Source organism: Bombina bombina, chromosome 4, assembly GCF_027579735.1.
Source record: "Bombina bombina isolate aBomBom1 chromosome 4, aBomBom1.pri, whole genome shotgun sequence".
Taxonomy (NCBI): Eukaryota; Metazoa; Chordata; class Amphibia; order Anura; family Bombinatoridae; genus Bombina; species Bombina bombina.
This window is the reverse complement of record NC_069502.1, coordinates 275,095,775-275,119,600: the sequence shown is the minus strand read 5'-3', so window position 1 is coordinate 275,119,600 and position 23,826 is coordinate 275,095,775. Positions and strand designations below refer to the sequence as shown.

At 41.7% G+C, this 23,826-nt stretch overlaps 1 protein-coding gene across 1 annotated transcript in view; it reads left to right on the top strand.

Moving 5' to 3' along the window:
• The window catches only part of LOC128656199 (putative serine protease K12H4.7), a 655,842-nt gene that overhangs the window by 153,533 nt on the left and 478,483 nt on the right, over nucleotides 1-23,826 (top strand). Inside the window, 1 exon segment of the mRNA XM_053709971.1 lies at nucleotides 5,914-6,146. Coding sequence (XP_053565946.1) covers nucleotides 5,914-6,146 — 233 coding nt within the window.

Sequence of the window (23,826 nt, the reverse complement as noted above, 5' to 3'; positions counted from 1 at the left end):
AAATAAAAAATTTAAAACAAATGTGTCTATCTCTGTACAGTAAATCTGGCACTGGTTCAGACCAATGGTGTGAACCCTCAGTGTCATCCATAGAGGAAGACTAGGATATATAATCAAAAGGTATCTGATTGGAATAAAAAACTCTAAATATCTTTCCTTTAATATAACAGGGGCATCATGAACTCTCATCATAAAAAGGGAAAAATAGAAAAAATAAAGAAAAATAGAAAAATGTAAAAAAAGAAAAAATATAGAAAAAATATATAAAAATTTAGAAAAAAAAATAGAAAAAACGGCAGGACTCTCATCATAATAGTTATTGGTCTTAGACTTGAATTAGGAAAGAAATTATCCCAGGAAGGCTTGCCATCCAGATTGTATGTTCAAGCCCCTAGGTGTCAGAGTCCCCAATTCATGAATCCAACGGGCTTCTTTACGGAGCAGGATATTGGCTCTCTTGCCACCCCGTCTAAGATGTGGCACATGATCAATCAGATGAAATCTGAGATCAGTTACTGAATGTCCGCTCTCCAGAAAGTGCCGGGCCACTGGTTGTTCTGATCTTCCGCTCTTTAATGCGACTCGTATACTGGACCAATGATTGGCCATCCTAGTTCTGGCACCGTCTGTGGACTTCCCAATATAGAACTTCCCACATGGACAGTTTAGTAGATATATAATGTATGTAGTCGTACAGGTCAAAAACCAATGGATCTTGTATTTTCTCTGGGTGTTGAAAAGTGCTCCCCGTGTGCATGCTGTTACAAGTAACACAACTCAAGCATTTGAAACAACCCTTCTTTTTCTTAAGCCACATTTGTTTGTCCGTCATTGGTGATATATCAGTCTTCATGAGGGAGTCCCTTAGACTCTTTCCCTTCCTGTAAGCCAGCCGCGGTGTTTCCCAATATCTGAATGGTAGACCACTATCGGATTTGATCAGTTTCCACTCTTCCTTGATGGCTCTCATAATTGGATATTGGTCTGGTGTGTAGGTTGTGACGAAAGTAAGCTGGTCTTTGGTATCCTGATTGTTAGCTTTTGTTTCACCCTGCATAGCTTGGTTACACACTGCCTTTAGATCTTTCTTCTTATACCCCCGTTGGGCAAACCTCTCCGTCATTTCTGTCATCTGGATGTGGCATAATTCAACATCAATGTTGTTCCTTTTGACCCTCTGATATTGGGCTTTTGGTATATTTCTAATGAGGGTAGGTTGGTGACAGCTCTTGGCATGTAGCACTGTATTGCGGTCTGTACTCTTCCTATATAAGGTGGTTCCAAGTAATCCAGAGTTCTTGGATACCCTCACGTCGAGATAATCAACTGTTGTAGTACTGACCACATACTGAAACTTGATGGTGCTCTTGTGTGTTAAGTGTATGGACCCATCGGTTAAACGAATCCTCGTCATCCTTCCAAATTAAAAACAGATCGTCAATGTATCTGCAATAAAATTTTACATATGTGTTATCATATATCCTCATTTTGTGAAGTTTCATAATCATCCATGAACAAATTCGCCAGCGATGGGGCCACATTCGACCCCATCGCCGTGCCTGCAATTTGAAGATAAAATGTATTATCAAATCGGAAGTAATTCTTCTCCAAGCATATGGTTAGTAGCTCAATCAGAACGTATTCATGTAGGCCAATATAAGGCATCCGTCTCAACCCCCTTGCTACAGTAGCTATCCCTGCTGTGTGTGGGATGACAGTGTAAAGGCTTGAAACATCCATCGTGACCAAAAGATCAGTCTCACTGATGTCTCTCAACATGGTGACTTCTTGGATAAATGTTGTGGAATCTTTTATGTACGATCTCATCCTTTTTACCAGAGGTTGTAAATAGTGGTCAACAAATATAGCTAAGGGTTGTAGAAGAGATCCTCGTGCCGATACTATCGGTCTCCCCGGAGGGCATGCTGGGTCTTTATGGATCTTTGGCAGCGTGTATAAGATCGGGGTTATCGGGAAGTCCCTCTGTAGGTAACGAGCCTCCTATTCCGTGATCACACCATCTTGTTTCCATAGTGATATTTTATAGTCAATATCACGTTTTAGAGCCATTGTGGGGTCCTTATCCAATACCTTGTAGGTTGTCTCATCTGTAAGCTGCCGGATGATTTTTTTCTTGTAATCTGTTGTATCCATTATTACAACCGCCCCACCTTTATTGGACGGCGTATCACAATAATGGAGTCCTCACCCAGAGTTTTTAGGGCTAGTCGCTCATCCTTAGACAGGTTATCAAAATGTTTGTTTTTTCTTCCAGATTCTTGTTTGTTTCAGAAGATCTTTAGTATAGGTGGTGATTGAAGCATTATTGGAGTTAGGGTCAAATGTACCCGCTGTTCTGAACTGTTGACTTGTGCCACTTGTTGTTCCGAAATATTCCTTCAGGCCTAATTGTCTGCCGAATTTTTGGATATCCACTAGTGTGTTAAAGATGTTCATCCTCGTATAGGGTACAAACGAAAGTCCTTTGTTAAGTAATAACTCTCCTGGGGTTAGTACTCTAGAGCTAATGTTGAAGACATTGTTCTCTATCTTCTCCGGGTTGGTGGGCAGCGGGATGTGGCCCCCCCTTCTCGTTTGCGGCCGGGACCTCTTCCTAAAAAACGGGTAGAAGAATAGGAGTAAGGTGCAAGTGGTGGCCTAGTGGAGAACTCTTCACGTGGGAGATCCCACTGTTGTTGGCCCCGGGACCTCGTAGTAATTCCAGAGAAGGAAGGAGCTTCAGGATCTATGTGACTTTCTGATTCAGTGCTCTCACCTGAGCTTGTATCCACCGTATTTAATTTTTTTTAGTATTAAGTCTCTCACGTCTCGGTCTGTATACCTTCCTCTCTTCCGGTGCCAACATCCATAGGTACACACTCTTGTGAGTATAATCCAACCCCACTGTCTGCAATTTGAGGTTCTTAAAAGAGATGAGCTCTTGTTTTTATGTCTTTACTTGTTGTGCAAGTTTGTCAAGCCAATCATAGCTATTATCAGTCCTCAATCTTGTAAGCTGTTCATTCTCAAAGGTCCGGATTTCAGTCCTTCCGCTAGTAATCTCCCTGGTTCACGTATCACAAGTAACATAAGGTCGAAGGAGCACTTGTTCAGCACTTTGCACCAATTTATGCAAAATTCTGGGTTAGATCTGCCGATAGTGGGCACATTCCTTATCCGAAAGCCTCTCAGTAACATCCTCTTTTTATGGTATTCTGATAAGTAGGTTCCATGAAGATTGAGGTCAATTTGTCTTTGTTTTAATTTGGCCCATGTGTTATATAAAGATTGGTTGGACTCCTCGATCTGTTGTTCCTCAATAGAACCAAACCTGATGAGATCCGCATCCTCATCCGTAAACATCAAAATATCTTCATATTTGTCATCACTGACAGCCCCTCCAATGGCTATATTAGCCTCTATCTGTGTGAGTTCATCACTAGTCTCCATATTGTTACAAAGTCCCAACAGACACAATGAAGGAAGATATAGGGATGATGCTGTGTAGGCTATTTTCAGCCCCTGTGTGGGTGAACTATACCACAGATTATATGTATAGATTGTTCTCAGTATATGCACTCTCACTACCTCTCCACAACTGCCAGGGTGCTCTCAGGGAGTATACAATGTCAAATAATTCAAAGCACTCACTGGTCTTCTGCCATCAAGCCAAATATTTATTTGTGTATCGTTTTGGGACCTATAGCGTCCCTTCTTCTGACAATCAAACAGTGCAAGTGAGCAAACTTATAAAGGCCTAACAAACCCTCCCCATGTTGAGCCTCCAATCATAGGAGACCGTGTGCAAAACCTTAAGACTAAACCATCATGTAGTTTAGAAAAATACAAACATAACAAGGTGTAAAAGGCTTCTCCTGTGTTTGTTATATAATGTGACAAAAAACACTGTTACTATCACTAAAAGTGTATGTGAATAAAAATATACATATATATTGGCACTGATCAACTTCATCATTTTTATGGTCCAGATGTCCGAACCTACACCCCTTGACTCAGAAAATGGGATCATCCACCACCTAGTAAACACAGCAGAAAAACGCCCCTCACTACTCATTGGTTGTGACAATAGAAAACAATGCTGCTGTCAACACAATTCACGCATTGTATAAGCAATCGCAGCAATCCACCGAATCTAAAAAGTAATCATCACCAAATTATGTCCAGAGTACTCCCATAAGCCCACTGACAATAAACGACTACTGTAACAAGACTCATCGCCAGATCGCAACATTCTCTTTTTCTTCTAAACCGCAGTGTTCTACTAATCACGCCCTTAAGTCTTGATTGGCTACCTATAGTCCCCATCAAAATATAAACAGATAATGTCATAAGACACTTCGCCAGATCGTAATATTACCTTTATCAAGCCGCAGTGTTATACTTATCACCCTATTGTGCGTGATTGGCTCCCTATATCACACCTCCTTTTCTAAACCACAGACGCCCCTTTGCTCTAATAGGTGGACCCACGATGACGCAAACAGTGCTGTCAGTATATATATATTGTAGACAAACCAAGGTGTTGATCTAGGCCCATATTATTATATTTGATGCCACCAATTACGATCATATAATAAAATAATGTCTCACTGAAATTTACACACAACTACTGCATTCATAAGACAAATGGTTTTAAAGGCTTTTCTGGGGTCCCCTTTGTTCAGAAACAGTAGACATTCATGGCTTTGCTATTATTTTTGGCAATTAGAAGGCCGCTTATTGCAGGTGTGCAAGACACTTCTGAAATTAACAGGAGTGAAGGGTTTAATCAGCTTGTAAGCTTAAAGGGACACTGAACCCAAATTTTTTCTTTCGTGATTCAGATAGAGCATGCAATTTTAAACAACTTTTTAATTTACTCCCATTATCAATTTTTCTTCGTTCTCTTGCTTTCTTTATTTGAAAAAGAAGGCATCTAAGCTATTTCTTTGGTTCAGAACCATGGAAAGCACTTGTTTATTGGTAGGTGAATTTACCCACCAATCAGCAAGAACACAGTGTGTTCACCATAAATGGGCCGGCATCTACACTTACATTCTTGCATTTCAAATAAAGATACCAAGAGAATGAAAAGAATGTGATAATAGCAGTAAATTAGATAGTTGCTTAAAATTGCATGCTCTATCTGAATCACAATAGAACAAATTTGTGTTCAGTGTCCATTTAATTTTTGCATTATTATACTTTATTTATAAAGCACCAACATATTCTGTAGCACTGTCCATGGGTACAATTTTTGATTTACCTAAAATAATGATACAATAATTGAGACAAGACAACATTTAACCAACAACTTTAGGGCTCTATTCCTGTGGGAACTTCTAGGAGGGTGAGGACTGCAAGGGTGAGAATGATAATAGAGTTAGATGGGGCAATTGTTAGGTAAGTGGAATTAATTTGTTACTTAGTAGGGTTGTGGGCTTCCCTGAACAAAAATGTCTTAGGGATCATTTAAAAGGCAGATTATAGGAAAAATTGAGATTGCAAGGAAGTGCTTTCCAGTGGGCTGGTGCCACACAAGAGAATGTTGGATCTTTGGGGGTGGGGCTGGAGTGAGGACAGAAAGTGGGGAACAGCGTTGGTAAGGGCTTTGTAGGTTAGGGAGAGAAATTTGAATTTAATTCTGCTGTGAATGGGGAGCAAGCAATGGGACTTTTAGAGAGGTGCAGCAGGAAAGGTGGATTAGCCTGGAAGAGGCATTTAGGATGGATTGAAGGGGGGAGAGTTGGTAGAGAGAGAGAGAGGCCAGTTAGTAGGTTAATGCATATATATATATATATATTTTTTTTGTATGTATAGAGCCTGATAAATTATATAGATATGCTGGTAGTGTACATATTTAATTTCTCAAGATTTGTATGTTTTTACAACCTTTTCTCCTTCATTCCTTAGGAATATGAACTTGGATAATCTTCGCTACCTGAGCAGTCGTCAAGCCCTAGCAGATATTGGCCATTTTCAGACTGTGATGACACAGGTTTTGGGCCTTTACAATCGTAAATGGGTTGTTTTTGGTGGCTCTTACCCTGGATCACTTGCAGCATGGTACAGAATGAAATATCCTCACCTGGCACATGCTGCAGTAGCAAGCAGTGCTCCTGTGAATGCTGTTATTAATTTTACTGGTAAGTAACAGTTCATATTAATATACCGTGGGGGAAATATTTTAGTTTTTTTGAATGCCCAATGCATAGATTGAGTAGTTGGTAATACACACTTCATTGATAACAGCAAAGCACAGTATATGTGTATGCAGCTGTTAGTGATATTGTTTTACTAGAATTGTTTTTATATAATATATATGGAAATCATGGTAAAATTAACTAACTTGAAATGTGAAAAGGTGAATTCATATCTTATTATTACAACAAAAAAATATCTCTATGAAAGGAACAGTTGCAAAAGCATATGCAACTTAACTGATACTCTTATTGTACATTCAAAAAATAATAGAATTAGAAGAATGAGAATTTAGGTGTGTTTGTGATAGAATACGGAGATATCTTGGTACACTAGGGAGTATAGTATCGCAGTCTTTCAGCAAAACACTTGAAAAACACTGTTAGACAGGAACCATGCTCCCATCTCATCAGACTTGCCTTAGTTTCATAAATGCTCTATAATGCCTAAATAACCCGGCTTACCTATTCAAACTCTACTTCCTTGCTCCTACTCCTATATGATGAGATCTGCTCCTCTTATCCACCTACAATATTATCTGACCGATTTATTCTCTTCCCTTCTGTTGCCCTCCTTTTTAGTGACTCTTACACCAATCCTAACACATACTCTTTATCTCTTCCATTATCATTACCCCTTAAACTTGCCTTCATGACCTATTCTTAAGATACCTACGTTTTACCAAGCTTACCATCATCAATCGTCATCTCTATAATAAAGTCCAGAAATTCTTCTGACGTATAAAAGGGTACAATAAATAAATGTTTAAAGACTTATAAATTTACCTTATATCAAAATCTCTTCTTGACCACTTATAACTGGGCTTTTATGCTTATTGCATTTACTAAGGGGACAAATGACAGGCCATGTCAAGTCTTCTCCCATCTAATGCTTCTTGATCTGTCTGCAACCTGTGATACAGTTGATCACCAGGTGTGACACCAAAGCGTTGATTATTTGGAATCTTCTCCTTATAATACATATTTTTTTACAGAGCGGTCTGAAAATATTTGAAAACTTATGGACAAATAAAATGTTTACTTGTTCTTATTTGAACAGCTTTTTGCAGACTAATAGACTCAAATTAACTTCACGCAGACAAAATATAAATATGCCTGAAATATTAATATCCTTTGTCTTTCACTGCTTTTCTGAAGTTAGACAGATTTTTTTTTAAACATTTTTTTCCCTTTGCCCAAGGTTTAATGCTCCTGAAGTCTGTTTTTCTAGGAAAATAACTATTTTGCTTGTTAAGAGCAAAAAACCCCACAGCACAACATTGTCCTCTCCCTTGCATCTTGTAGACCCACAAAGCTCAGAATACTTTTTTATTTTGTCATTACCTAGTTGATCAAGCAAGATCTAGATCTACTTTACTTCCTGTTACACAAGTTTTATTGTCCACCTTGCATATGCTGTGAGTTATACTCTCTCTACCTCTAATATCATTCTTGCATATATTTCTTACCTAAGATATTGTGAGTCCATGGCTTGAGTAATTACTGTTGAGCATATCACTCCTGGCCAGCAGGAGGAGGCAAAGAGCACCACAGTTAAACTGCTAAGTATCACTCTCTTACACACAACCCCTATTCATTCTCTTTGCCTTCCGGGCATGGAGGAGGTGAAGTTTAGGTGTCTGAAGAATTTTTTTTATTTAATCTACAAGCAAGTTTTGGGGTATAGCCGTATTCCACGTCATTCATTGCAGTCGGGTAGTGGTGGCTTCTAGCAGTTAGGAACTTGTAAAGAGGTTTTTACTGCGTTTTCCTAACAATTGTTGCCCTTGTTTAGAAAGCCAGAGTTGGCTACTCTGTTCTTTTTTTTTTAAAAGGTCTCTGTGAGGAACTGTGTCCTCTCATACCTTTGTAACTGTCTACATGCTGGACAGCGGAGCAGGTAAGTGCTTTTTCTTCCAGTTGGGGAGACAATGCACTTAACAAATTAAAAGTCACTGCTTTTTTATTGGGACATAGATAATCCTGATGTATGGGTTACACTGTGGCATGAAGCAGGCACTGTAGCATGTGCGAGACTATCATTTTAAACTCTTAAAAAAAAAGGGTAAAATGTTTTTATTAGGCTTTATTTTCTGACGCATATTTGCTTGATAAAACAATTCAAGTTTAAACTTAAAGTAAGGCTGAATTTTCTATTTCAGCAGCTTATTCATTTCCCCTTTGCTTTAAAATAAAACGATGCAACATTTTAAACTGTCAGGTTTGAAAAAACGGTTATTTCTGGTACTCAGTGTACCAGGAAGTAGTGCTTCTCTGTGTCGCAGCAGTAGTTTGAGCTCAGCAGTTGTGGTCACATAACCAGCTTTACTTCATAACGTTTTTGAGGAAAAAGTTGTTTTTCTCCATTTCTGGGTGATCTGGTCTTAATTGGTAGCAGTAAGGCACCTCAGTAATTGAGGTGTGGGGTTGCCTGAGGGGTATTTTAGAAGTTTATTTGATGTTTATTAAATGTTTTTTTCTTAACTTTTCTAACATAAAATGTTATCAATCCCCAGCTATAATTAACTGTATTTCTCTTGTTAAGTGTGTTCAGTCCACGGGTCATCCATTACTTATGGGATATATTCTCCTTCCCAACAGGAAGTTGCAAGAGGATCACCCAAGCAGAGCTGCTATATAGCTCCTCCCCTCACATGTCATATCCAGTCATTCTCTTGCAACCCTCAACAAAGAAGGAGGTCGCGAGATGAGCTGGAGTTTTTACTTAATTATTCTTCAATCAAAAGTTTGTTATTTTAAATGGCACCGGAGTGTGCTGTTTTTCTATCTCAGGCAGTATTTGGAAGAAGAAACTGCCTGCGTTTTCTATGATCTTAGCAGGCGTAACTAAGATCCACTGGCTGTTCTCGACATTCTGAGGAGTGGGGTAACTTCAGAAAATGGGAATAGCATGCGGGATCTCCCGCAAATGAGGTATGTGCAGTACAATATTTCTCCAACATTGGTGTGTCCGGTCCACGGCGTCATCCTTACTTGTGGGAATATCTCTTCCCCAACAGGAAATGGCAAAGAGTCCCAGCAAAGCTGGCCATATAGTCCCTCCTAGGCTCCGCCCACCACAGTCATTCTCTTTGCCGTTGCACAGGCAACATCTCCACGGAGATGGTTAAGAGTTTTTTGGTGTTTAAATGTAGTTTTTTATTCTTCTATCAAGTGTTTGTTATTTTAAAATAGTGCTGGTATGTACTATTTACTCTGACAACAACAAAAGTTTAGTGGGAGATACTCTTCAGATGTGCAGACTACAATGCAGGCAAATATGCATGATTTATCGTGTTGTGTCCGGGACTTACCCCATATGAGCTCCAGTCGCCCCCTTATTAACGAACCTTCTGTGTCAGAGTTCTTGGCTGCCGGGGGACCTACACGGTCACGGTCTAGGGTATATCGATGGGCTGATAGCTCCAAAAGGCATCCGGCAGTCTCGTGCGGCTTTGGCAGCGTTCCTGTCTTGCCAAGCGCGTCCTCTGACGTCGGTCGTGACGTAACGGGAATCTCCGGTCAGGGGGCGGTGCTCACTCTTCACCCGGGTTTGACAACAGGTTACTGATACACAGTGGCTAGTATGCTGTCTTCATGCCTATTTGGCGTTTTAACTGAGCCCAATAAAAGTTGGATTTTATTTTGAACTATTTACTCTGAAACAGAAAAGGATGAAGATTTCGGTTTGTGAGAGGAAGATGATTTTAGCAGACAGTAACTAAAATCGATTGCTGTTTCCACATAGGACTGTTGAGATGAAGTAACTTCAGTTGGGGGAAACAGTTAGCAGACTTTTCTGCTTAAGGTATGACTAGCCATATTTCTAACAAGACCATGTAATGCTGGAAGGCTGTCATTTCCCCTCATGGGGACCGGTAAGCCATTTTCTTAGTCAAGCAAACAGAATAAAGGGCTTAATATGGGCTATAAAACTGGTAGACACTTTTATGGGCTAAATCGATTGCTTTATTTGGGCATTTTATACATGTTTATGCTGATAATTCACATTTATAAACTTGGGGAACATTTTTTAACGGCAGGCACTATGTTAGACACCTTTTCCAGTCAGGGAGGGCCTTTCCAGTTGTAGGCTGAGCCTCATTTTTGCGCCATTACTGCGCAGTTGTTTTTTGAGAGCAAGACATGCAGATGCATGTGTGAGGATCTGAAAGTAGCTGGAAAAGTTTCTAGAAGGCGTCACTTGGTATCGTATTCCCCTCTGGGCTTGGTTAGGTCACAGCAAAGGCTATAGCTGGGACTGTATAGGGGTTAAATTTGTAAACGGCTCCGGTTCCGTTATTTTAAGGGTTAAATTTTGGAAATTTTTGAACAATTCCTTCATACTTTTTCACATATTCAGTAATAAAGTGTTTTCTGTTTAAAATTTAAAGTGACAGTAACGGTTTTATTTTAAAACGTTTTTTGTGCTTTATTGACAAGTTTAAGCCTGTTTAACATGTCTGTGCCTTCGGATAAGCTATGTTCTATATGTATGAAAGCCAATGTGTCTCCCCATTTAAATTTGTGTGATAATTGTGCCATAGCGTCCAAACAAAGTAAGGACAGTACTGCCACAGATAATGAATTTGTCCAAGATGATTCCTCAGATGAGGGGAGTAAACATGATACTACATCATCTCCTACTGTGTCTACACCAGTTTTGCCCACACAGGAGGCCCCTAGTACATCTAGTGCGCCAATGCTTATTACCATGCAACAATTGACGGCTGTAATGGATAACTCCATAGCAAATATTTTATCCAAAATGCCTACTTATCAGAGAAAGCGCGATTGCTCTGTTTTAAACACTGAAGAGCAGGAGGGCACTGATGATAATTGTTCTGTCATACCCTCACACCAATATGAAGTGGCCATGAGGGAGGTTTTGTCAGATGGGGAAATTTCAGATTCAGGAAAAATTTCTCAACAAGCTGAACCTGATGTTGTGACATTTAAATTTAAATTAGAACATCTCCGGGCACTGCTTAAGGAGGTGTTATCTACTCTGGATGATTGTGACAACTTGGTCATTCCAGAGAAATTATGCAAGATGGACAAGTTCCTAGAGGTTCCGGTGCACCCCGACGCTTTTCCTATACCCAAGCGGGTGGCGGACATAGTGAATAAGGAGTGGGAAAAGCCCGGCATACCTTTTGTTCCCCCCCCTATATTTAAGAAATTATTTCCTGTGGTCGACCCCAGAAAGGACTTATGGCAGACAGTCCCTAAGGTCGAGGGGGCAGTTTCTACTCTAAACAAGCGCACTACTATTCCTATAGAGGATAGTTGTGCTTTCAAAGATCCTATGGATAAACAATTGGAGGGTTTGCTTAAGAAGATTTTTGTACAGCAAGGTTACCTTCTACAACCCATTTCGTGCATTGTTCCTGTCACTACAGCAGCGTGGTTCTGGTTAGAGGAACTAGAAAAGTCGCTCAGTAGAGAGAATCCGTATGAGGAGGTTATGGACAGAGTTCACGCACTTAAGTTGGCTAACTCTTTTATTTTAGATGCCGCTTTGCAATTAGCTAGATTAGCGGCGAAAAATTCAGGGTTTGCTATCGTGGCGCGCAGAGCGCTTTGGCTAAAGTCTTGGTCAGCGGATGTGTCATCCAAGACAAAATTGCTTAACATCCCTTTCAAAGGTAAAACTCTATTTGGACCAGAATTGAAAGAGATTATCTCAGACATCACTGGGGGAAAGGGCCATGCCCTTCCACAAGATAGGCCTTTCAAGGCCAAGAATAAGTCTAATTTTCGTTCCTTTCGCAATTTCAGGAACGGACCGGCCTCTAATTCTGCATCCTCTAAGCAAGAGGGTAATGCCTCACAACCCAAACCAGCCTGGAAACCGATGCAAGGCTGGAACAAGGGTAAGCAGGCCAAGAAGCCTGCTGCTGCTAACAAAACAGCATGAAGGAGTAGCCCCCGATCCGGGACCGGATCTAGTAGGGGGCAGACTCTCTCTCTTTGCTCAGGCTTGGGCAAGAGATGTTCAGGATCCCTGGGCACTAGAAATAGTTTCTCAGGGTTATCTTCTGGAATTCAGGGAACTACCCCCAAGGGGAAGGTTCCACATGTCTCACTTATCCTTAAACCAAATAAAGAGACAGGCGTTCTTACATTGTGTAGAAGACCTGTTAAAGATGGGAGTGATACACCCAGTTCCAATAAAGGAACAAGGAATGGGATTTTATTCAAATCTGTTCGTAGTTCCCAAAAAAGAGGGAACTTTCAGACCAATTTTGGATTTGGGATTTGAAGATCCTAAACAAATTTCTCAGGGTACCATCGTTCAAGATGGAAACCATTCGAACGATTCTACCCACTATCCAGGAAGGTCAATTTATGACTACCGTGGATCTAAAGGATGCGTACCTACATATTCCTATCCACAAAGAACATCATCAGTTCCTAAGGTTCGCCTTTCTGGACAAACATTACCAGTTTGTGGCCCTCCCATTCGGGTTAGCCACTGCTCCAAGGATTTTCACAAAGGTGCTAGGGTCCCTTCTAGCGGTTCTAAGACCGAGGGGCATTGAAGTAGTACCTTACTTGGACGACATTCTAATACAAGCGTCGTCCCTGTGAAAAGCAAAGGCTCATACAGACATCGTTCTGGCCTTTCTCAGATCACACGGATGGAAGGTGAACATAGAAAAAAGTTCTCTGTCTCCGTCAACAAGAGTTCCCTTCTTGGGAACAATAATAGATTCCTTAGAAATGAGGATTTTTCTGACAGAGGTCAGAAAGTCAAAACTTCTAAGCACTTGTCAAGTTCTTCATTCTGTTCCACGTCCTTCCATAGCGCAGTGCATGGAAGTAGTAGGGTTGATGGTTGCAGCAATGGACATAGTTCCTTTTGCACGAATTCATCTAAGACCATTCCAACTGTGCATGCTCAAACAGTGGAATGGGGACTATACAGACTTGTCTCCAATGATTCAAGTAGATCAGAAGAACAGAGATTCACTCCGTTGGTGGCTGACCCTGGACCATCTATCCCAGGGAATGAGCTTCCGCAGACCAGAGTGGGTCATTGTCACGACCGACGCCAGTCTAGTGGGCTGGGGCGCGGTCTGGAAATCCCTGAAAGCTCAGGGACTATGGTCTCGGGAAGAGTCTCTTCTCCCGATAAACATTCTGGAACTAAGAGCGATCTTCAATGCTCTCAGGGCTTGGCCTCAGCTAGCAAAGGCCAGATTCATAAGATTCCAATCAGACAACATGACGACCGTTGCGTATATCAATCATCAGGGGGGAACAAGGAGTTCCCTGGCGATGAAAGAAGTGACCAAAATAATTCAATGGGCGGAGGATCACTCCTGCCACCTATCTGCGATCCACATCCCAGGTGTGGAAAACTGGGAAGCGGATTATCTGAGTCGTCAGACATTCCATCCGGGGGGATGGGAACTCCACCCGGAGATCTTTTGCCCAACTAACTCAATTATGGGGCATTCCAGACATGGATCTGATGGCGTCTCGTCAGAACTTCAAGGTTCCTTGCTACGGGTCCAGATCCAGGGATCCCAAGGCGACTCTAGTAGATGCACTAGTAGCACCTTGGACCTTCAACCTAGCTTATGTATTTCCACCGTTTCCTCTCATTCCCAGGCTGGTAGCCAGGATCAAACAGGAGAGGGCCTCAGTGATCTTGATAGCTCCTATGTGGCCACGCAGGACTTGGTATGCAGACCTGGTGAATATGTCATAGGTTCCACCATGGAAGCTACCTTTGAGACAGGACCTTCTTGTTCAGGGTCCATTCGAACATCCAAATCTGGTTTCCCTCCAGCTGACGGCTTGGAGATTGAACGCTTGATTCTATCAAAGCGTGGGTTTTCAGATTCTGTGATAGATACTCTGGTTCAGGCCAGAAAAACGGTAACTAGAAAGATTTACCATAAAATATGGAAAAGATATATCTGTTGGTGTGAATCCAAAGGATTCCCATGGAATAAGATAAAAATTCCTAAGATTCTCTCCTTTCTACAAGAAGGTTTGGAGAAAGGATTATCTGCAAGTTCTCTAAAGGGACAGATCTCTGCTTTATCTGTCTTACTACACAAAAGACTGGCAGCTGTGCCAGATGTTCAAGCATTTGTTCAGGCTCTGGTTAGGATCAAGCCTGTTTACAGACCTTTGACTCCTCCCTGGAGTCTAAATCTAGTTCTTTCAGTTCTTCAAGGGGTTCCGTTTGAACCTTTACAATCCATAGATATTAAGTTACTATCTTGGAAAGTTTTGTTTTTGGTTGCAATTTCTTCTGCTAGAAGAGTTTCAGAGTTATCTGCTCTGCAGTGTTCTCCGCCCTATCTGGTGTTCCATGCAGATAAGGTGGTTTTGCGTACTAAGCCTGGTTTTCTTCCAAAGGTTGTTTCTAACAAGAATATTAACCAGGAGATAGTTGTACCTTCTTTATGTCCGAATCCAGTTTCAAAGAAGGAACGTTTGTTACACAATTTGGACATAGTCCATGCTCTAAAATTCTATTTAGAGGCTACAAAAGATTTCAGACAAACATCTTCTTTGTTTGTTGTCTATTCTGGTAAAACGAGAGGTCAAAAAGCGACTTCTACCTCTCTTTCCTTTTGGCTTAAAAGCATCATCCGATTGGCTTATGAGACTGCCGGACGGCAGCCTCCTGAAAGAATCACAGCTCACTCCACTAGGGCTGTGGCTTCCACATGGGCCTTCAAGAACGAGGCTTCTGTTGACCAGATATGTAAGTCAGCGACTTGGTCTTCACTGCACACTTTTGCCAAATTTTACAAATTTGATACTTTTGCTTCTTCAGAGGCTATTTTTGGGAGAAAGGTTTTGCAAGCTGTGGTGCCTTCCGTTTAGGTGACCTGATTTGCTCCCTCCCTTCATCCGTGTCCTAAAGCTTTGGTATTGGTTCCCACAAGTAAGGATGACGCCGTGGACCGGACACACCAATGTTGGAGAAAACAGAATTTATGCTTACCTGATAAATTACTTTCTCCAACGGTGTGTCCGGTCCACGGCCCGCCCTGGTTTTTTAATCAGGTCTGATGAATTATTTTCTCTAACTACAGTCACCACGGTACCATATGGTTTCTCCTATATATATTTCCTCCTGTCCGTCGGTCGAATGACTGGGGTGGGCGGAGCCTAGGAGGGACTATATGGCCAGCTTTGCTGGGACTCTTTGCCATTTCCTGTTGGGGAAGAGATATTCCCACAAGTAAGGATGACGCCGTGGACCGGACACACCGTTGGAGAAAATAATTTATCAGGTAAGCATAAATTCTGTTTTTCTGGGAATGGAATTGACTAAGAAAACACTGCCGTTACCCGTATGATGTAAGTACAGCCTTAAATGCAGTAGTAGTGACTGGTATCAGGCTGATAAATGTATGCACAGTAGAGTTATTTTCAAGGGACTAGAATTTGACTGAAAAAATACTGTTAATACTGATATAATGTGTGAGCCTTAACTGCAGTAGAAACGACTGGTAGCAGGCTTAGTAATAACCTTACACAGCATCTGAAATGTTGTTTTTTAAAACGTTAACTGGCATGTTAATCGTTTTGTGAGGTACTTTGGTGATAAATCTTTTTGGGCATGATTTTTTTCCACACGGCTAACGTATATTTCTGCATAGAAACCGTTATATCAGGTCTCCCACTGTTGTAATAGGAGTGGGAGGGACCTTTTTTAGCGCCTTGTTGCGCAGTTAAAATTCTAGCACAGTCTTCCTGCTTCTTCCTCTTTGATCCAGGACGTCTCCAGAGAGCTCAGGGATCTTCAAAATTCGTTTTTGAGGGAGGTAATCAGTCACAGCAGACCTGTGACAGTGTGTTTGACTGTGATAAAAGCGTTAAATCTTAATTTGATATCCGTTTTTTTGGGTACTGAGGGGTTAATCATCCTTTTGCTAATGGGTGCAATCCTCTGCTAATTAATACATTTAAAGAATTGTTGACTATAACTGAACTAGTTCTTTGTTATTCAATTGTGTTTTTAAAAAAAAGCGCTGCAGCGTTTTTTATATTGCTTGTAAACTTATTGAAGTAATTTCCAAGCTTGTTAGCTTCATTGCTAGTCTGTTTAAACATGTCTGATACAGAGGAATCTGCTTGTTCATTATGTTTAAAAGCCGATGTGGAGCCCAATAGCAATATGTGTACCAATTGTATTGATATTACTTTGAATAAAAGTCAATCTGTACCGATAAAGAAATTATCACCAGACAACGAGGGGGAAGTTATGCCGTCTAACTCTCCTCACGTGTCAGTACCTTCGTCTCCCGCTCGGGAGGTGCGTAAGATTGAGGCGCCAAGTACATCAAGGCCCTTACAAATCACTTTACATGATATGGCTAATGTTATGAAAGAAGTATTATACATGCCCGAGTTAAGAGGCAAGCGCGACAGCTCTGGGTTAAGGACAGAGCGCGCCGATGACACGAGAGCCATGTCTGATACTGCGTCACAATTTGCAGAACATGAGGACGGAGAGCTTCATTCTGTGGGTGACGGTTCTGATTCGGGGAGACCAGATTCAGAAATTTCAAATTTTAAATTTAAGCTTGAGAACCTCCGCGTGTTGCTAGGGGAGGTGTTAGCGGCTCTGAATGATTGTGACACGGTGGCAATCCCAGAGAAATTATGTAGGCTGGATAAATTCTATGCGGTACCGGTGTGTACTGACATTTTTCCTATACCAAAGAGTCTTACAGAGATTATTAGCAAGGAGTGGGATAGACCCGGTGTGCCTTTTTCCCCTCCTCCGATATTTAGAAAAATGTTCTCTATAGACGCCACCACACAAGACTTATGGCAGACGGTCCCTAAGGTGGAGGGAGCAGTTTCTACTTTAGCCAAGCGTACTACTATCCCGGTGGAGGATAGCTGTGCTTTCTCAGATCCAATGGATAAAAAATTAGAGGGTTACCTTAAGAAAATGTTTGTTCAACAAGGTTTTATATTACAGCCTCTTGCATGCATTGCGCCTGTCACTGCTGCAGCGGCATTCTGGTTTGAGTCTCTGGAAGAGGCAATTCGCACAGCACCATTGGATGAATCTTTGAGCAAAATTAGAACCCTTAAGCTGGCTAATGCGTTTGTTTCGGATGCCGTAGTGCATTTAACCAAACTTACGGCTAAGAATTCCGGATTCGCCATACAGGCGCGCAGAGCGCTATGGCTTAAATCATGGTCAGCAGATGTAACTTCTAAGTCTAAACTACTAAACATTCCTTTCAAAGGGCAGACCTTATTCGGGCCCGGCTTGAAGGAAATTATTGCTGACATTGCTGGAGGTAAGGGCCACACCCTTCCTCAGGACAGGGCCAAATCAAAGGCCAAACAGTCTAATTTTCGTGCCTTTCGTAATTTCAAGGCAGGAGCAGCATCAACTTCCTCCGCTCCAAAACAGGAAGGAACTACTGCTCCAGTCATGGAACAAGGGCAAGCAGGCCAGAAAGCCTACTTCCGCCCCTAAGACAGCATGAAGACAGGGCCCCCTTTCCGGAGACGGATCTAGTGGGGGGCAGACTTTCTCTCTTCGTCCAGGCTTGGGCAAGAGATGTACAGGATCCCTGGACGTTGGAGATTATATCTCAGGGATACCTTCTGGATTTCAAAACTTCTCCTCCACAAGGGAGGTTTCATCTGTCAAGGTTATCAACAAACCTAGTAAAGAAAGAGGCATTTCTACAATGTGTACAAGACCTCTTAGTGATGGGAGTGATCCACCCAGTTCCGCGAACGGAACAGGGGCAAGGGTTTTATTCAAATCTGTTTGTGGTTCCCAAGAAAGAGGGAACTTTCAGACCAATCTTAGACTTAAAAATCTTAAAAAAATTCCTAAGGGTTCCGTCGTTCAAGATGGAAACCATTCGGACCATCCTACCCATGATCCAAGAGGGTCAATATATGACCACAGTGGACTTAAAGGATGCCTACCTTCACATACCGATTCACAAAGATCATTATCGGTACCTAAGGTTTGCCTTTCTAGACAGGCATTACCAGTTTGCAGCTCTTCCCTTCGGGTTAGCTACGGCCCTGAGAATTTTTACAAAGGTTCTGGGCTCACTTCTGGCGGTACTAAGACCACGAGGCATAGCGGTGGCTCCGTACCTAGACGACATTCTGATACAAGCGTCAAGTTTTCAAAATGCAAAGTCTCATACAGAGATAGTTCTAGCATTTCTGAGGTCGCATGGGTGGAAAGTGAACGTGGAGAAGAGTTCTCTGTTACCACTCACAAGGGTCCCTTTTCTAGGGACTCTTATAGATTCTGTAGAGATGAAGATTTACCTGACGGAGTCCAGGTTATCAAAGATTCTCAATGCTTGCCGTGTCCTTCACTCCATTCCAAGCCCATCAGTAGCTCAGTGCATGGAAGTAATCGGCTTAATGGTCGCGGCAATGGACATAGTGCCATTTGCGCGCCTACATCTCAGACCGCTGCAACTATGCATGCTAAGTCAATGGAACGGGGATTACTCAGATCTGTCCCCTTTGCTAAATCTGGACCAGGAGACCAGAGATTCTCTTCTCTGGTGGTTGTCACGGGTTCATCTGTCCAAAGGAATGACTTTTCGCAGACCAGATTGGACGATTGTAACAACAGATGCCAGCCTACTAGGCTGGGGAGCAGTCTGGAACTCCCTGAAGGCTCAGGGATCGTGGACTCAGGAGGAGAGACTTCTCCCAATAAACATTCTAGAATTAAGAGCAATATTCAATGCTCTTCTAACTTGGCCTCAGTTAGCAACACTGAGGTTCATCAGATTTCAGTCGGACAACATCACGACTGTGGCTTACATCAATCATCAAGGGGGAACCAGGAGTTCCCTAGCGATGTTGGAAGTCTCGAAGATAATTCGCTGGGGAGAGTCTCACTCTTGCACCTGTCAGCGATCTACATCCCAGGCGTGGAGAACTGGGAGGCGGATTTTCTAAGTCGACAGACCTTTCATCCGGGGGAGTGGGAACTTCACCCGGAGGTATTTGCTCAACTGATTCGTCGTTGGGGCAAACCGGATCTGGATCTCATGGCATCTCGCCAGAACACCAAGCTTCCTTGTTACGGATCCAGGTCCAGGGACCCGGGTGCGGTGCTGGTAGATGCACTAGCAGCCCCTTGGGTTTTCAACATAGCTTATGTGTTTCCACCTTTTCCGTTGCTACCTCGACTGATTGCCAGGATCAAACAGGAGAGAGCATCGGTGATTCTGATAGCGCCTGCGTGGCCAGGCAGGACCTGGTATGCAGACCTAGTGGACATGTCGTCCTGTCCACCATGGTCTCTACCCCTGAGGCAGGACCTTCTAATCCAGGGTCCTTTCAACCATCCAAACCTAATTTCTCTGAGGCTGACTGCTTTGAAATTGAACGCTTGATTCTATCAAAGCGTGGGTTTTCGGATTCGGTTATTGATACATTAATACAGGCTCGGAAACCTGTTACCAGAAAAATTTACCACAAGATATGGCGTAAATATTTATATTGGTGTGAATCCAAGAGTTACTCATGGAGTAAGGTTAGGATTCCTAGGATATTGTCTTTTTTACAAGAGGGTTTAGAAAAGGGCTTATTCGCTAGTTCACTAAAGGGACATATTTCTGCTCTGTCTATTCTTTTACACAAGCGTCTGGCAGAGAATCCAGACGTCCAGGCTTTTTGTCAGGCTTTGGCTAGGATTAAGCCTGTGTTTAAAACTGTTGCTCCTCCGTGGAGCTTACACTTGGTTCTTAAAGTTCTTCAGGGTGTTCCGTTTGAACCCCTTCATTCCATTGATATTAAGCTTTTATCTTGGAAAGTTCTGTTTTTGATGGCTATTTCCTCGGCTCGAAGAGTCTCTGAGCTATCTGCCTTACATTGTGATTCTCCTTATCTGATCTTTCATTCAGACAAGGTAGTCCTGCGTACTAAACCTGGGTTTTTACCTAAGGTTGTTTCTAACAGGAATATCAATCAAGAGATTGTTGTTCCATCGTTATGTCCTAATCCTTCTTCAAAGAAGGAACATCTTTTGCATAATCTAGACGTGGTCCATGCCCTGAAGTTCTACTTACAGGCAACTAATGATTTTCGACAAACTTCTTCTCTGTTTGTCGTTTACTCTGGACAGAGGAGAGGTCAAAAGGCTTCGGCTACCTCTCTCTCTTTTTGGCTTCGTAGCATAATATGCTTAGCCTATGAGACTGCTGGACAGCAGCCTCCTGAAAGAATTACAGCTAATTCCACTAGAGCTGTGGCTTCCACCTGGGCCTTTAAGAATGAGGCCTCTGTTGAACAGATTTGCAAGGCTGCAACTTGGTCTTCACTTCATACTTTTTCCAAATTTTACAAATTTGACACTTTTGCTTCTTCGGAGGCTGTTTTTGGGAGAAAGGTTCTACAGGCAGTGGTTCCTTCTGTTTAGTGTTCCTGCCTTGTCCCTCCCATCATCCGTGTACTTTAGCTTTGGTATTGGTAACCCATAAGTAATGGATGACCTGTGGACTGAACACACTTAACAAGAGAAAACATAATTTATGCTTACAAGAGAAATAAATTTATCAGGTAGTGTGTTCAGTCCACGGCCCGCCCTGTCTTTTTGAGGCAGGTTCTAAATTTTAAATTATAACTCCAGTCACCACTGCACCCTATAGTTTCTCCTTTCTCGTCTTGTTTCGGTCGAATGACTGGATATGACATGTGAGGGGAGGAGCTATATAGCAGCTCTGCTTGGGTGATCCTCTTGCAACTTCCTGTTGGGAAGGAGAATATATCCCATAAGTAATGGATGACCCGTGGACTGAACACACTACAAGAGAAATAAATTTATCAGGTAAGCATAAATTATGTTTTTTTCCTTGGCTTATTTTAATTGAATATTAAAATCTTTGAAACTTATCTGTACAAGTTTATTTACGGTTTCACAACATGTCTGTTATGGAGCAAGAGCCTGTCTTCATGAATTCATGCTTATTATGTTTAGATGCACAAATTGCAGCTCCTATGCAATTTTTTTCTTCATGTATCAAGAAAACCTTGCAAAATAAAGGTAACATTTTTGAGCCTAATGTCTCTCAGGATGATGCTGTTAAAATAATACCTTCGCTTTCTCCTGCTACTTCCCAAGCCTTAATGGCATCACATGCAGTGCCCTGCAGTTCCTCTATATCTCCTAGTGGAGTTTATTTAATAGCAGAAATTGCTGCCCAGGTATCTTCAGCGGTATCTGCGGCATTAGCTGCCATTCCCAGATTACAGGGAAAACGCAAGAGGAAATCTAGAAATTCAGAAAGTAAGGTGCCTGTCCTCAATTCTGCTTCCCAAGTTGCCCTTTCTCAGAAATCTGATGAGGAAGATACATCAGGACTTTCTGAGGGGGAAATCACAGATTTGGACTGAGGTGGTATCCTTCAGATTTATGCTTGAATGTTGTCGTCTATGGTTAAATGAGGTTTTAGCTACTTTAGATGACTCTGATACCCCTGTCCTTGTCACTCCTAAGAAATCTAGTAAACTTAATAGTTTCTTTGATGAACCTTCCACTTCAGAGGTTTTTCCTGTGCCGGACCATGCTAGGGAGATTATCTCACAGGAATGGGAGAAACCAGGGGTGTCTCTTTCCACGTCTCCCATTTTTAAGAAAAAAAAAATTCCTGTCAAGGACTCCATTAAAGACCCTTGGTATACTGTTGAAGGGGCCATTTGCACTCTGGCTAAGAGAACCACTACTCCACAGGGGGTCTGTATTTTGTATTGTGGCCCACAGTGTTTTTCTCTTTTTTATTTTTAATGGAAAAATTTGTAACGCACAGAAAAAATAATTCACCTAAAATGCCTGTGAAATCTAGGGACAAAAGAAACACTAAGTTGGGTGATATGAGTTATTGACACATCATCTGAGAATATATCAGCAGTTATAGATACCCAGGTCTTGATTGGTCAACTCACAGCCATTTTCTCTCCCCAATTTGAGGGTATAAAGAAAGAACTTGGAGTTATCTCTACTGAGATAGCGACACTTTCAGCAGAGGTCAAACAATTTTCCCTCAGAATTGGGGAAGCGGAAAATAGAATCTCCGCTGCAGAAGACAGGATGATGGCACAAGAGGGTATTATTCAAGCTCAAGAGTAACAGTATACAGTTGCGCCTGGAGGATCTTGAGGATCGCTCCAGGCGCAACAATATTAGGGTCATAGGCCTACCCGAATCCCCGGAGTTTGATGACCTAATAAAATTTACCTCCATTACTCTCGCCCAGGCCATTGGCATAGCAGCTCATTCTCTCCCTTTAGCAATCGAGAGGGCCCACAGAGTGTAGGTCCCAGAAGAGAGTCAGCTGGCGGCCCGGTAAAACCCAGAATGTGTATTTTCAAGCTTCTCAAGTTTCAGGATAAGCTTGAGGTTCTGAAGTTAGCTAAGAAAGCTGGCACACTAGAATTCGGGAACAGCAAGATTTTGCTGTTCCAGGATTTCTCAGCGGAAACTTCCGCTAGGAGAAGACTCATGGCCCCTTATTGTTCACAGCTGATTAGCAAAGGCATAAAAGCTAGTTTATTTTACCCTGCCAAAATTATAGTGGAAAATAAGGGAGCTAAATTTACTTTCAATGAAGTAACTGAGATTAAAGAGTTTATGAGGACCCTAGAACCTTAATATACTTTATGCATGTGAGTAGGATAATGGGCAGCAGGATGCCTGGGATCTTAGGTCTGGTTTATAAAATAGCCTTAGTTTGTTTGATGTTTTTCTCTGTTAAGTATTTTTATTTGTTTTTATGCACAGATATGTTCAGTATTTGTATTTCGTTATCTTGTGAGACATGTGGAGTCTATGATTATGTTAACCAAAAAATCGCAAGTAGCGAGATATCTCGTAATTTGTTTTACTTTTGGTATGTGTGTTTTTTTTTTTTTCTTGGCTCTCTTCTCGCGCTCTCTCTCCTCTCCCCCCCCCCACCAGCCGGTACTCCTCGCCTTAGGTCTGATCATGGCGGCGATACCTAAGGAGACTAGATAATGTCAGCGGGGTTTAAAATTCTTTCGTGGAATGTGGGAGGGATTTCCTCTCCGGGCAAGCGCAAATTAGTTATTAAAACATTGGCTTCAGAAAAAACAGATTTGTTTTTTTACAGGAAACCCATTTAGACGGAATTGAAGCTGCAAAGCTTAAAATAAATTGGGTTGGTGAAGTAATCTCTTCCTCCTCTCCTTCTAAAAAACGAGGAGTGGCGGTGTTATTTCACAAGGATTTGGATTATAAAGTTATCAAAGTTGAGATAGATCCCTCTGCCCGATATATGCTATTACAGGTGATGATTAATACCATTAAATATATTTTTTGCAATATTTACGCCCCTAATAAATTTTCAATGATATTTTGGGACCAGATCCAAAACAGAATATTTCCATATCAAAGGGAACATTTAATCCTATGTGGGGATTTTAACATGACCATCTGTCCAGAATTAGATCGTTTTTCAAAAAAGAATTCTGCAGAATACAAGTATAATGCCAAATATTTTAAAAGATTTTGTAGCAAATTGGGTCTGATTGATATTTGGTGCATCCAGAATCCTTCAGTTAGAGCTTTCACGTGCTTATCCAAGGCTCATAGGACCTTTTCCAGGATTGATCTTTTTTT